The sequence below is a fragment of the Blennius ocellaris genome (genome assembly GCF_963422515.1).
Source record: "Blennius ocellaris genome assembly, chromosome: 10".
Classification (NCBI taxonomy): domain Eukaryota; kingdom Metazoa; phylum Chordata; class Actinopteri; order Blenniiformes; family Blenniidae; genus Blennius; species Blennius ocellaris.
Window position 1 is genome coordinate 5805585 of NC_137659.1, and position 15892 is coordinate 5821476.

At 43.8% G+C, this 15892-nt stretch overlaps 1 protein-coding gene across 1 annotated transcript in view; it reads left to right on the top strand.

The window, feature by feature from the left end:
* Nucleotides 1–1020: 1020 nt before the first annotated feature.
* Nucleotides 1021–15892, top strand: part of cadm3 (cell adhesion molecule 3) — a gene marked incomplete at both ends in the record, with an annotated part of 85856 nt that continues 70984 nt past the window's right edge. The window contains 1 exon segment of the mRNA XM_080503209.1: nucleotides 1021–1111. Within this exon segment, the coding sequence (XP_080359335.1) occupies nucleotides 1021–1111 (91 nt within the window).

A 15892-nucleotide genomic window follows, 5' to 3' on the forward strand; every position in this document is an offset into this window, starting at 1 on the left:
CACACACACACACACACACACACACACACACACACACACACACACACACACACACACACACACACACACACACACACACACCCCTCCCAGTCTCCCACATCCCAACCCATCCCATGCCCTGCCCTCCACCTCCACCACCACTCCTCCATCCCTCCCCCTGTCCCCGCCCTAACCGCACGCCCGTCCCGCAGGCAACAAAACAGCCGCGGTGACAATGGAAAGGGGGGAGCCTTTCGCAGATGGACCGGCTCACCTCTGCGAAGGCTTCTGCTATTTTAAGCAATAGATGTGTGGGGGGGGGGGGGGAGAAATTGAATGTGTGACAGATAGAAAGGAGAGGGAGAGAAGCGAGATCGAGCATTCTTATTATGTACGTCCGCCTGTATCCAGCCTTGTGCGGAGTGCGCTGTGTAATCTCTGAGGGCGGCAGGTGCATCTCTCCACTGCTGTTGTCTCTTTCATGCTTTTTTACCCCCTTTATCCCTGTTTCTCGTGCGCGACCAGCTGCGTGAATGTGCCTGAGCGATGTTTTTAATTAAGCGTGAGTTAGTTGGAGTCCGGTCCAAAACACCCTGATTTCCTCCAGTTCCTTGCGCGCACAGCTTGTTAGAGTGGATGAATAAATTCACAGCAATGCGAAACCCCTTCCTCTCCTAGTACCATCTGTATACACCATCCCCATCTTCTTCTGGCTCTATCACCCCCCCCCCCCCCCCCCCCCCCCCCCCCCCCCCCACCCACCGCCACCCCCCACCCCCCACCCCTGCCTCTCTCAATCGCCTCTCACTGTGGTATGACACAAGCAGATCGATGAATACCCGTGGAGCAACGCATGAGTAACGGGTGGGCCAAGCATTTATTCAGTCATAGACAACCAATGGCAGGGGACGCAATTAGGGGCCGGTTGGCCTTCCCTGCCTGTTTTCTTTATCTCTCCATTGCTCTCCCTGCAGGTGACGCTCCAGAGCTCCTCGGCCCTCCTGAGGATTCACTGAGACAGGCGGATCTGTGTGCCCGACCATGGCCTCCCCATCAGCCCTCTCCGCATTATGGAGTGTCAGCTTATTGACAGTACTTCTCACAGCTGCGGTCCACAGCAACATTGACAATGGTGAGCACATCTCCCCCCTCTTTATCTATGTGCCACCTATTCTTTCTATCTCGTCGTCTCTCCCCGGGCCACCGACCCCCGCGACCCCCCTTTCTCTGTCTCTGGTGGTACCCCTTATCTTTTGACTTGAGGGGTTTTTCGTTGTTTCCTGTATTATGACAAGAGAATCAGAGAGCCGTGAATAAGCACATGGGACACTCCCACCTCCCTGGACCCCAGTGGAATTTGTGCCGTTGTTTTTCAGGAATGTGTGTGACTTGCACGTGGGCACGGGGCCCAACACGCCGGTCCCCGCTGGAGTGGTTCACTTGATTTTTAGCTTACGGTTTTTGTCCTCCTTCCCTCAACTGACATCATCACATCCACTTCTTGCTTAAATCAACAAAAACAGAACATTTTCACATTTCACCTGCTCATTATTTGTCTGTCTTGCCCACACAGGCCACTTTTATTTGTTCAAGAGGGTCACGCAACCTGGAGAAAGAAAGCGGCCGCTTTGTATTTTCTCAAATTGCAACAAATCAGCTTCCATACAATACAGACACGCGATATGCGTTATTGCAGTGTGATGAGCTGGGCGTGGCTGGGAGGGGATAGTGAGAAAGGATGTGATGAGAGAAGCACTTCGTAATGATATCATCCCTGCTGCGAGTTCTAAGTGAACTTGGGAATAGACGGTCTAGTGTACTTTTCCAATTATATAACACTCAAGCAACTTGCTGCTGGTAACCTTTAGAAGGCAAATTATGCCGGTGGCAGAATGGTGCATCATGATTGCTCCTAAATCTATAGAAAATTGATTGACATAGGTAGGCTCCTGTTGGCATTTTCTCATTGCTGTTGAGATTTAATTGCACTGAGAGTTTGGCAAAAGAACCGTAAGATGATATGGCAGACGAAAAGACTTCTAATACACATTCCCTCATTTGCATTTGCAATATATATCCTCAGAGGTCTCTCATGTTCAACCACTCACACCCACACTCACACCCACGTTTGACAAATCTGAATCCACATGGATGTATGGTGCATACATATGCATGGGCACGGTGCACATGTACAGTATATGTCCACCGGTATGTGAACACACGTACACTTTCTGTGCCTTGCATTTGTTTATCCACATCAGCTGTTTCACAGTTTCCGCATCTTGGACAAATTAAAGATTTTTAGTGTGGGCGCACTGTGGTCAGTGCTATAGTGAGAGACAATCGAGCCGACAGCAGAAGCAGGGACGAGGTCACTGCTAAACAAATTCAAATGGAAGGCTGTCAAGGCCCAGAAAGCTGTGGGAGATGAGAAAAGCACAAACAATCTCTGGATTGAAGCGCTGATGACACAATATCAATCTCTCATCAGCGTGCTGACCCTGGCTGTATAGCTCGTCATTGTAAACCCCCCGGCAGTGGTTCGTTATTTGGGCCCGAAAAACGATTTTGGCTTGCATTCAGACGCACGTCACATTTGATTAAGGTGTTCCTCGAGGGAGGCCTGACCATGCATGACCAATTCCTGCTTTGGTTTCACCTAAGTGTTGTTTTACATTATCATGTCAGTCAAGGAGAATAATTAAGCCTAGGACGTCTGACAGCGTTGAAGAGATGAGAAAACACGTCAAACAGTGATTGAGAGAAGCACAGTGCTGACTTAACAGAATTCATTGAGCATGTTGTGGACTGTCATAAATTCTTTTGTCAATACCTTTTGTTGTTTGGGTTTAATCAACAGTCTTAGTAAATCTAATAACATACGTGACCCAATTCAGTAAAAATCCTTATTGTTTTCCTCTCAGTCTCACACTGAAGTTGTTTGTTGTAGTTAATACAAAAGTAAATAACAGCTTCTAGTTTCCCGTCCTGGAAAAGAAGAAATACATCTTATGTGGGACCTCAAAAATAACCCCTCAAGCACAATAACAAACATTCAGGGATGACACAGTATATGTATGTATGGTTCGTGCTGGCTGGTGCTTGTTTACATTAGAGAAATGTAGCGAATGGTTTTGCCTTTTCTGAAGGAAAAAGGAGTAATCTGCAGAGTACTGGTTCATCGCTCACATCTGCTCGGATCTGTCTGATTGGTGTTGTTGTGACATGGCAGCAGAGCCGTTAAGTAGAAGATGGAGTTGGGAGGGGTGGGCACAGATAATGCCGTCATAATGGAGATCTCCATGCTAAGAGGCCCTGGAACAGAAGGGTCTACTTAGCATAAATAATTCAATGTTATGTATCAGAGAGGAAAAACGATCAGCTCAGCAAATCAATGTGGAAGCAGATGAGCCATCAGAGAGCAGGGCTGCCCGTTACTGCTCCACTCAGAGTCCACAGTGAGGTAAAAAAAAAAAGAAAAGAAAAGAAACATCCAGGCTTTTTGTCACTTTTCATCCTCTAAGGAGACAAAAAGAGAGCAAAAAAAGGTTACCCCCCCCAAGAGTTGCAGGGTTGATTATTATACAGCAATCAGCATGCGGCATGTCATGACCGTTTAAACTCCTCAGCAAACCTGAACTCCCGAGTTTCTCATCTCCTTTTAATATATGTCAAAGTCATGGAGAGGACAGCACTAACTCTGTTTTGCCTGGATTTATATGTGACCAAGGCTTCCTCAGAGCAAGTGAACGAATTGGGGAGACACTAATTGCGTGCCATTTGACATATCCATTTCCACAGCTGGATGTGCAGCCAAGCACTGCGGATGGAAAGTGCCTCTCAGAAGGGCACAGATTAGGCATGCAATTGGCCGGCTGTGCCCTGGTTCTGTACTGTTGACCCAGTTACCTCAGGGCTGTTGTGGAGAGTGGAGGGTCTGTCTGCTGGAGTAATCGGTTGACAGCAAGTAGAGCAGCGTGCTGTGACCTCCCATCAGCCACCTGGCCCTCAACTCCACGGCAGGCTGATCTCAGACCCCAGTCGAATGTTTGCATTCGGGACAAGAAACATGCCTAATAGTTTATTTACCTCAGCGAGTTCTGCTAGTCAGAACCACTGAATGAATCTCGATGCATCCAGCTGAGGCCAGTGATGAATAAGGATTAAAGGATGGGAGCACAGTGGACCAATCGTTAGTGTGGTAAGATTTACAGGCAGGAGGGCTCTGTATGTGTGTGTGTGTGTGTGTGTGTGTGTGTGTGTCTCTCTCTGCCAGAGGTTCACTTTATCCTGCCACAAAATGGGTTCCTTCCCCCCTGGACCCGCTCTTTCTCACTGGCTCAAAGCCCACTTCCTGTGTGTGCTGCTGTTGTTTACTGTTGACTTCCTGTGTGCCAAGATGGGGGAACATTTGGCTAATACTCAGTGCGGCTAGCTCACAATAGCAGTAGGCGGTTTGGATGGGAGGCCTCTGCCTGTTAACAAGGCTGACTGATAAGCGGTGACTCATTAACAAGCCGAGGTACACAGAGCCCGGGGGAATTACCGCCTAGCCACTGTGACATTAATAAGAGGCCTAAGCTATTTTTCCATTTGGCTCCACTGGCATACGGCTATACCAGTGGCTTCCAATCTCAACCTCCGAATATTTATTGGCTCTGTCGCTCCTCCATTTGTGTCAGGCTCTGGTTACCTGGTCGGATTTCAGCGTGAGCTGATCACTATTGTCAATGTGGGGCACAGCTAATGACATTTCCCACTTCAATGAAAAACCAGACACCCCTCATTAGTTTTCTACACATTCATTCTGAAACATCTGGGGAGAAGACCAATTAATTCGTCTCATACTGATCGTCTCAATTAATTAGCAATATGCATGTTTTTAGAAGAAATAAAAGTCAATGACATGTTGGAACACATAGACTACATTTCAGTCAGTCAGCCTGATGATGATTCTGACACCCCATAGATCAAATTCAGTGTCTGAAATGTACTCAGTACAATACGTCGACGAATCTCCTATCAGGATTTTAAATCCAGAGCCATATTACTTCCATTGTCTAATGTGTTTATTCTTCTCTGATCCTTTAAGTGTTTTGTCGTCCAGATCAGTTTTGTGATTATAAATCGGATCCTGATTGGTTGGCATTAGTTTGCAACAGATTCACATCTGGCAGAAAACCAATTATTTCTCCTGTTCATCATGGCGATTAATTAAGGCGCTGTGGCTGATTGATTAAACTCCCAACAAAGCTCTAACCATGAGCACCAGAGCCCTGGGGATGATTTGCGTCATACATTATGCACATTGCTGTGTCTTCATGTCATCTTCATATAGCGACAGAAATGTGGTTAAATTACATATCCTAAACTCCCCCCAATAAAGGAAAAAAAAGTGTTGATAAGAAATTTGTGAGTAAATTAGGTTGATTTAAAATGTAGTGACGCAGCAGTATCAACAGATCCTGGCGGTATCAGGAGCACCCAAATAAGACTCCATTAGACCTCATCAATCTGAGGCAGATCTCATCCACCCAGGCCCACTCAGGCAATGCAAGATTACATCAGAACCGATCAATCTCATCTGCGTCCATCATAATAACAGCAAATGCCATTTAGAGAACCAACCGGAAAGGCGCTCTTGAGGTTTTGCAAAGTGGTAACACACTCAGCTTCCCCTTAGGTGCTATCAAGTACAAAAAGTTATCACTCTGAAACAACCGAGGGTCAAGAAATTAGAGGGACTGTGAGCTTTAAGACATCACTCCATAAAGACACTGCCGATTAGAGAACCCTAACAACAACATCAATGCCAGCCTTGAGATACTTTACCTTTTCTTTTCAACAAAAAAGAGCCTCTTTTATTATGCACATCCCTCAACTAGTTATTACTTTGAACAGTCCCCTCACTCCCATTCCTCCAAAACTCGTCCCACTTCATTTCTGCTGGAATTCTCCAACGGGATGTTTTAATTGATTGCTGCGGGGGCGGAAATCACCTGTCCTGTTATTGACGCATGACTGGCCAGACCAAAGCCTTCCTGGAACGGTGTATCTGTTTGTTGAAGCCAATCACTGTGATGTGTGTGTGTGTGTGGTGGGGGGGGGAGTCCAACCGCAATGGGGTGCTGGAAGATGCAAGAGGATGGCTGTAAAGAGCAGCATTTGTATTGATTGAGTCTGAGTGCTGAGGGTTCCCCCAGAGCGCAGGAGCTCCACCATCAAAAGAGCAGAGGTTGCTCTTGTTTATTGCCTCTTTTTGATGATGCCATCACTTCAGCTCGTGCAAGGGAGTGTGTCTGTGGGGGGATCTTATCACTGATCCCACAGCCATAAAGCCATTTTAATTCACCTGTGTGCTGTCTGGGGACCTCTTTCTAGTCCACGTTCTGCTGAGGGTATCGCTGTCCATTCGCCGGATGGTGAGGCTTTAGTGCAGCTGTCACATATGGAACCAGTGTTGGGGAAGTACTGTGGAGCAGCTCTCCAAATTGGTACTTAATGTGGTATAAAATCTCATGGGCATAATTCCCTTGGAATAAATCTGACATCTGACACTTGCGCTTTACCACCATTACAATGTCAACGTGAATCAGCAGCCGGGCAGACGGGGTCCTTCAGGCTGCGTCCTCTCTTGGCACATGCCGTGGCGCTTTTGATAGCTTTAACACTGAGTGGTTGATTAACAGTCGGAGCGATGACTCAGCATCCCGGTCTGAAACAAATGAACTCCACAAGTGTATTATTGCACTTGAGCAGGCTTGAGTGTCATTCCACATGTATTATATACATTTCTATTCCTCCAGTTTCAAGTTTATGGTATACTGTCTGTATGGTTTCAGGATTGAAGCTGTTAGATGGTACCATCATCAAAGCTTTTTTTTTGCATTGTAACCCAGCCACTGCTCGCTGGAATTCATTTGTGGTTCGACTACTCGGCTGCACTCCTTCTGCCTCACAATCACATTAAACTACACTGCTTGAATGCTCATTGCTCTCGTATACATTGGCTATTAAAAGGCAGTCAATATCATTAGGATGCCTTTTGCATTGATACAGTACCTGGCATTCAGCATTAGTATATTCATCATCATTTGCAGTGGCATTATAAGTGGATGAAAATGTCCACGCAGCCACTGTAAAGTGGGGCGGAAGTGAGGGAGGAAGGGAGGATGCATTGTCAACAAGAACAACCATGGCGAGTGTGGGATCATTAGACTTGATACTACAGAGCATGGATTTACTTTTCATTGAAGTGGAAAAGGTCGTCTTTTATGAGTCTTTCCTGGAAGGCAAAAAAAAAAAAAAAAATGATGACGTGTGTCTTTTTCACTGGAGTTCGCAGCTACAGGAAATGCTCTGGAAAAAGGGATGAGAGTGGAGAAGCAGTGGGAAGGGAGTGCGATGCACTTCTGTAGGTGTCTTTGGAGAAGTTGAGTGGGGAAAGTTTGGAGCGAGCGCCGACTTTTCTGCACTGCTTGCAAGAACTGAATCCATGCTATGTGGACCGTGTTTACTCACCTCCGTAGGTGGTCTATAGGAACTGATGATTTTCGGATTGCAATGCACTTTTGTTGTGTGTGTGTGTGTGTGTGTTTTTTTTTTCTGCTAAGTCAAGATTAACCATACTGAAATTATTTCTTAATACAAGCTGTAAATTATGTCCCACTTATTTGTGTTTAAATAAGGAGCAGAGAAAATGATGTGTTATCTCATTTGCACTATGCCTTTGCACTGAATTTCAAAGTTTTATTCCACCGCATATTTGTGTGTTTGGTTGATTGTTTGTATATGACTGCTAAATGGATTCTCACCTTTTCCTTTCACAATACTGTTATTGTTCCCAGTAACGTTGATCTGCAATGCAAATTGTTTCAAATCATTTTTCTTTTTATGCTTCAAGTGGAGAACTTGATGTCATATTGTGTGAGAGCTAAAAAAACGAGCAGTCTAATGATGGATGCAGAAATAATCTAATTTGATTCACTCTGTAATCCTCAAAGTGTTACAAAAGAGAAACATGCAGGTTTTTCCCTCGAACCATGGGATATATTTCCATCGTTTAAACATTGAATAAGGTCAGCCAAACCAATCAGTCTGTGGCTGTGATACAAGTGGAAGCTTCAAAGTCACACACTGACCAGTGGAAAGGTTCAGGCCGGGCTTTTATTCCAGATCTGGCCCTTGACTGTGATCAAGGTATGAGGAGCATCTCATGAGTGGCTGTGGCTTTTTGACGACAAGGCCATTGCCACACGGTGTAACTCAGTGCTGCTGCGCCGGTTGAAGACAAAGGCACCAAATAGGCATCTCTAATCTCCCTGCTGAATGAATCCGAAACAAAGAGAGGAGGAACGCAGACATAGAGGCTTGGACACACATAGGATAAGCTGATTACCCAGCAAAGGAGGGAGGGTGAGTGAGACTGAGGGAGAGAGACACAGGCATGCACGTGAACAAGAGAAAACCATACAGTAAGAGTGCATGAGGGCAGGGAGATGAAGGAGGAGAGGGGGAGGTGAAGGAAAAAAAATAAAAAGAGCGAGCGCGCACACTAATGATGGGGTGCACAGACCGGAGAGAAAATGAAAAGAAACAGCACAGGGAGTGAGGGAGGAAGAAGGAACTCACAGGAGAGAAAAAAGGTGAACGTTTAAAAAGACGAGCCATGGCACGCTATATAGAGCATGCAATGGGAAAATGAAGGGAATGCATATTTGCCTCTGATATCCTCCTTAGGCATGCGACACAATCAAAAACAGGACATTATGCAAATGTCAGGCGGCTACGGCAATATAATCGCTACCTGAGTCATTTCACCTGCTCTGCTCACTAGTTGCTATATATACAAACGGAATTACATCCAATCCAGGTGTACGGGCTAAATATACAGCTAATTAAAATTAATGAGATTTACTTAGAAAAGAATATGCTCCTTCCCTAAGCTGCTTATCCCTGCATGAGAATCTACTACACACATTGACACGCACACCTTTGCCAGAGCAGTCAAACACACACATTCTTGGTTTTGATTCACTCGCCTTCACTTCGTTTTCTCTCCCCCTGCCTGGCAGACTATTAGGAATCCTACACACGAACACACATACGCACACACACACACACACACGCAGACGTGTGCACACGAACCTCCTTGAGTCTATCTGTCTGTCTTTTAGCTGCCTTCACTCACACGCAGACTTAAACATGCTCCTTGTTCAGTGAACATGCAAGCTCTTCACTGCGTGATGGCTCACACACACACACGCGCACACACACACACACACACACACACACACACACACACACACACACACACACACACACACACACACACACACACACACACACACACACACACACACACACACACACACACACACACACACACACACACACACACACACACACACACACACACAAGTCCCATTCTCATGCCTTCTGGGGACATTGCATTGACTTTGCATTAATTCTTAGGCCCTGCTTGCTTAGCCATCGTAACCAAACTCCAGTAGTCTTAATGAAATAAATCAGGATTTTCTGAATGGCGACTACCTTTTTTTTTTCTCCACAAGACAAATCATCACAATGTGACCTAGTAAACTGATTTTGATCCCCAGGACAGTAATAAATACACTTCTGCTCACACATTGCATTCAGAGAGATTCGTATTGGCACATAAATGAAACAGATGCTCACACGCTTCAACACAGAGAAGCCGCTTCAGAAAAATATGCATGTGTACATATTTATGCATGCAGATATAGACAAGAGCATGCACACAGACATACACGTACACATTCACACATTCAAATGAAGCTTTGAAGGCTCTCTACTCTTTACTTAAACAAAAATATCCCCGTGAGCCAAGCTGTCGACTGCCAGTTGAAAAATTGCGTTCAGCAGGCCGGCCACTGCGTATATCTCTCCTCCCCACGCAGTGAACCACTTCTGTATGTATACAGCCTTGGCATTTGATATGTTGTATTTTCCAAATTGCTTATGGATATATATTAGTGTTCCCATAAGGCGGTGTCCAAGCAGCATCTTTCCACATCCTTGCGAGGAAAGTGCTGAGTAATTAAAAGGCCCTTCAAACCTCCTGCAGGAAGCAGCGCAAGGCAAGTGGGACCCTGGGAAAATGACATGACATGAATTAATCACACACTTTATTAACAGACTTAAGTTTTTTTTTTTTTTTTTTTTCGGTCGAGCTGCACCATTTGGATCCCCACCAACTTATGCCATACCCGACCCCATGCTTATTCATATTAACACGAGCTTACGGATGTGCTCACACACTCACACGTATATTTTGCAAACACTTTTTACTTGGGTCTCTCTCTATCTTTCTCTCATCTCTCTCTCTCACACTCTCACACTCTCTCTCTCTCCTTGTGTCGCTGCTTTATTCCTCAGCGTCTCAGCCTGGCGAGTACTTGAATGTCATTATGACTTTTGCTATCAAAAGCAAACAGCGGGGCAGGATTGAGAAGTGCAAGCCAGACCTCCCGTTTTCCATGCTGCGAGTGTCACAGCATGTCGAGTGCTATTTTCATTGTTCCTGCCTTTTTTCTTTCTTTTTGTGTGACGCTTCTTTTCCATCGAATGGATGTGCTTTTCTTTAAAGGAGAGATTTATTGACAGATCTCCTGCGGCGAGACTCAACTGGCCCGCGTTGGTGTTGTTCCCCAGTGAAAACCCCCTCCGTGTATTTACCGTACAACCACTCCCAACCTCGCGCGGCTCCTCCACGAGGACGACTCCATATCGACTGGCAAATTTGATCCCATTTGCGTAGGGCATTGACAGACTGCAGTAGTGAACAATATAATTGAGCTAATGAGCTACACGCCCTTATCTGCTGTTCATTCATACGGGCAGCCCGAGGCGTGACGACAATCACACTCTTACACAGGCTACTGTATGTTTGATGAGTCCCTTGAAGGGAGAATTAAGTTCCTCAAGGCAAAGTGTTTTGATGTGCGAACCAAAGAAGAAGAAGTTTATCCTTCACGTTTCTCTCTCTTTTTAAAAAATTTTTTTTTACCTCCCTTCTCATTCTACAATGAATATTAAAATATTATTGTGATTTATTTATCATGCCTCGGTGTTCGGCTTTGCCAAGCTATTTTTGGGGCTGATATCTTCACAGGCGGGAGGGAGGGAGGGGAGCTATAGAGACGTGTACATGGGGAGGTGTCATGCTTGACTTTGTGACAGCGCTCGGCAGCCTGCCTGGGAGAGCATCTTTTTCGTTGTTGTTTGAAGAGTTCTCTGACATTTCCTGGTTATTCCCCCTCGGGGGCTGTAGCAGTCAGAGCTGGCCTGGTTTCATCAACCTCCAGGTACAATTTACCGAGATCCTGTTTGAAAGGACGTCATAGGGTCACTCGCCGGCGGGAAGATGGCTACACGCTGACATTTCTCCGCGCTGCTGTGCTGCCCTTCGATGGTACGGACGTGAACACCATGGAAACCTGGTGTGACCTTCCATCCCTGATTGCTGAATGTCAAAGGGGCTCCAGCCCATTATGCTCTGTACACCCGGAGACTTGAGCTATGAAATCCTCCAAATTTGTCGATAATTGAATACGTTTAGTTAATTGCGAGTAGACCAACAGAGCAGCTCACTTTTCAGTATATTACAAAATGCTGTGTTTTGAAATTTTATATTCTTAACAACGAATGATATATATATATATATATATATATATATATATTTTTTTTTTACTATACAAAGAAATTAATTGAATTTGAAGCATGTAGGTCAAAGGCTGTCAGACTGAGTCTCTAACCCAGTCTCAAGGGGATAACGGAAAGAAAACACAATCTGCTGAAGTTTGAAGGCTGACCTTTGACACGACTCGAAGTTTTTCTTGTTAGAGTTCTGACTAGAGTATCTGAGACATGGCTGACATCCAGTCCTGTTGTATATAATCCTAATAAGATACTCATGCTGTGCAGTTGTCCGCAGCCTGCCTGACTCGGGCTTATTAATTACAAGCCCTCACAAAGCTGAGCAGCGGATAGTTATCCTTCACCTGTTTAGAGATTCAACTGATTGTTAAAGCATTTTTCGGGAGCCATTGTGAAGCTAGTTGAACCTTCACTTTTTACTCTGTTTTTTCGATAATGAACAAAACACCCTGAAGTTTTTCGAGTGTTAAAATCAATTTTCGTCCACCAGAGTTTCACGTGTTTTTGAAAATGAAGCATTTGATTTTCTTAATTGAAAATGTCAAAATAATGTATTATTATTATTAATCGGCACTGGGAAAAAAATCATTAGTTTTAATTAAGAAAGTCCAGTTGATTTGTATTGGAATCAATCATGTGTTGCGTCTTTATTTGAGTCTTCATGCTTTCACTGTTTTTACACAGTGAAACCTCGAGTTCCGATATTATTTTTCTTTTAACATTTAATCAATTTAGATCTTTGGAGAGTTAAACGTCTTGGCTGAGCCACGTAACTCCATCAGATCTGTCGTTTGTGTTTGGCTTTGGCTTAAAGTATCAGCTAAATGGGAGACATGTTAAGGATGAGCAGCAATTCCTGCGTCAAGAATCCAATCATCTTTACTGGCAGTTTCAGATTAGCCTCAGCCGCCGTGACATAAAATGACTGACAGATATTCCCTGAACAATGCGTTTCTGTCAGAGCAGACGCAGCTAGCAGCGGTTGCTACCATTGTGAGGGCAAGTGACAAAAGAAGGGAGGTGATGGTGATGTTGGGCTTTTGCATGATTGCCGTTCTTCCAATTTGCTTTCCTCCTCCCTGAACTCTTGCTCTCAAATTCACTGTCAGGGATGAATCACTTAAACTTCTTTCAATCAACAGACGTCTCACCGTTTGAAATGGAAAGTGAAAACTTCACCTGAATCACGTCTGACATCACGAGTTTCAATCAGGAGGAATATTCGTCTGTGAGCGATTGTCTGCCATTTATATGTGTGACTTTCATTACACATAGACTTTCCAACCAAACAAATAACTCATTTATTACCCATTAACTATTCATGAATACATCATTGAATGGTTTTATTAGAGAGAGAGAGAGAGAGAGAGAAACACATGCAAATATTATTGCACAAATATTCGATTGAGAAACCTACAGAGGCTGATGTGTTTAAATAGCAGCTCACTGAAGGGAGGAGTAAAGCCTCATTCATTTATTTGACAAACATCATCATGCATAATATTCTTTTTGTTTCCAAAAGGCACCGGCAAAAAAGACCTTTAAAGCTCCACTTGGATGCTACTAAGACAAACATTATTAATTCAGAGTAGCAGACAGGCAAGACAGGCTGATAAAATGACTATTTATACAACGATTTCAAAGTAAAGTCACCAACATCTTTACTGTCACAGAAGTAAATCCATTAAAAACAAGAAATAGAACAGTGATGCAACACCTGCCATTTGTCGGATGATTTCTCCCAAAGCGCTGCCATGACTGAATACATCTTTGAGCACTCTTGGCCCGAGGGGGAATCCCTACCCATGGCAGTGTTAGTGCAGAGATTTATCCTCGGAGAGATATTGCAATGAAGCAGATTTTATGCAAGATTTAAGTTGTAAAGGCCAGTAGAGGATGACAGTCTTTTGGGAAGTGATCTTTGTTGCTCACTGGAATGACAATAATTTATATCTAAAAATAGATTGTCCGCGATATTTCAGATATTCCACCTCCCGTCTGTAAGTGCCTTCGGCTCAAACCCAACAGGAAATCTAGTAGTCTTTTATGCACAGTACTGTGATGTGGATATTTGAAGTTTGGCATGCCCACACAGTGACTTCTCAGAATATCTTCTTTTTTTTTTTTTTTTTTTTTTTTTACTTTTTACTGTGTAACTTTAAAGCTTGACATCAGTCACTTGATTTGTTAGGGAATAGTTTCTTAACAATGAGTGGTTAGCTCCGGGGCTTATAACCTCCTGAACCCGTGATGTGGATTTGAACAGAAATCTGATTTCAGCGACGGAGTGAGACAGCGAGTCTGCAGCCGCGCTGGCAGCTTTCTAAAGACCATACTTATGTAGCATTAAGGGCAGTTTAATGCTAAAATCAGCACGATTGTGCACTTACAATGATGTGTCAGAATATAAATATGTAGCAGGTTCAATTCTTACAAGGCTTTGAGATTGGCTGATGAGTACAGTAACTTTTCCAAAGTAGCCTAAAGCACAAAATACCGTCCATTCTGCATGCATTGAACCTTAAAAATGTAGACAGGAGTGTATTTTGACTGAATTTTTGTTTTTGCATTTAAAACCAAATGGATGATGAATCTGAGTGCAAAGATATATTCAACCACAACAAATTTTTAACATTGAAAAATTCAAGTCTAAATCTTCTTAGTGGCGCAAGAGCACAGAAAAAGCATTTTGCCCGCATGAACATTTTAAGTACAAGGAGTCATCAGAGGAACCTTTCAACATGGCATTTCAACAGCAAGACACTTATATAAATCTAAATTTAGGTCTGGGAGTAGATTTGACCCTCTAAAAGTCAATGTTGCATTGGAAGTGTTGGGATATTTTCAGTTTGTTTGAGAGAAAACCAGAATTGATGATTGTTTTGGTGAAAATGTGGCTCTCCAAAAGATTTACCTTCAAGGGACCCCCCCAAAAAATGTTGGTGTACATTTTATAGAACCACAGCAAGGGTGTCCGTTGAGATGTTCGATTTAAAACCTCATCAACTTTGTGTATATTCAAGGAACCAGTCAGGGGAACTTTGGGCATTTTGTCAGTTTGGCACATGGTACAAATTTAGATCTGGACTTTGTTTTATCCCATTAAAAGCCCTCCTTTAGCCTCTTCATCATTTTTCATGCGCAGGTTTTGTACAACCTTGGCTTTCTAATCATTTCCACCCTCTGGATTGACTGTACAGTATAGTGCATTTACACGCATTGCTTGATTGGTATAATAATGCTCTCAGGACGTCGGGATGGAGTCAACATGCAGTCAACTATAGGCACATGAACAAAGATTAAAAAGTCTAAAGACATAAACATTAACTTTCGAGCAAGCTAGAAAAGAATATGTGGGTGCTCGATTTTGATGCTAAACAGTCATCCTTCTGGCAAATTCATTTATAACGTGAAAGTCTGTTGCACAAGTTCAGGAAAAAGAAAATCATGCAGGAATCACTGGCCTAACTCAAAGTTTCAACAGAAGAGAAGAAAAAGGAAAACACATAATTGTGGAAAATTGAAATCATCACAGCAAGATGTCAGTGGCTCCTCTTTGCACAGTGTTCCCCTTGGCTGTGTCGTCATCAGGGTGTCAATCACATGAGCCCCTGTGCCCGAGCCAATAGACAGTCGACAAATTACCATTTGGAGCGGAACCTGGCGAAAATGCGATTGGTTTGGATTTGAGTCTGCTCTCCCGGCTTTGGATTTGAATAGAATAGAGTCTGTCTTCTTCTCCTTTTTTTCCCCCCAGCCTCTGTGGCTTCAGAAAGCAAGATTAGATGGAGGAGGTAGGGGGGGGGGGGAAGAGATGCACACGGCAAGGGAGAGAGGAAGAGTTGAAGGAGGCAAAGGGTAAAAAAAAAGGAATACAGCGCAAGAGAGAGCATCCGCAGGTCTTTAATATCTTAAAATCCTTAAAATAAATCTGAATTTGAGGCTTTGAAAAGTGTGAAAATGTGTGAAATGTCTGAATTAGAGGTCTTATTCTCCCACCACTCTGCGATAAGTCTCTTTGTCCCGCTTGTCTCCTCTCAGATTATTTCCGAGCAGGACTGGGTTCGCGCTACAATATGCTTTGTAATGTTTTATTCATTGTTTCTGCTTTAGTAAACAAAACCGGACTTCATGTCCCAAAACAAATAATTTAATGTTGTCCTTTTTATTACACCAACCATTCATAATTCCAGAATTTTTATTAGCCACATTGAAT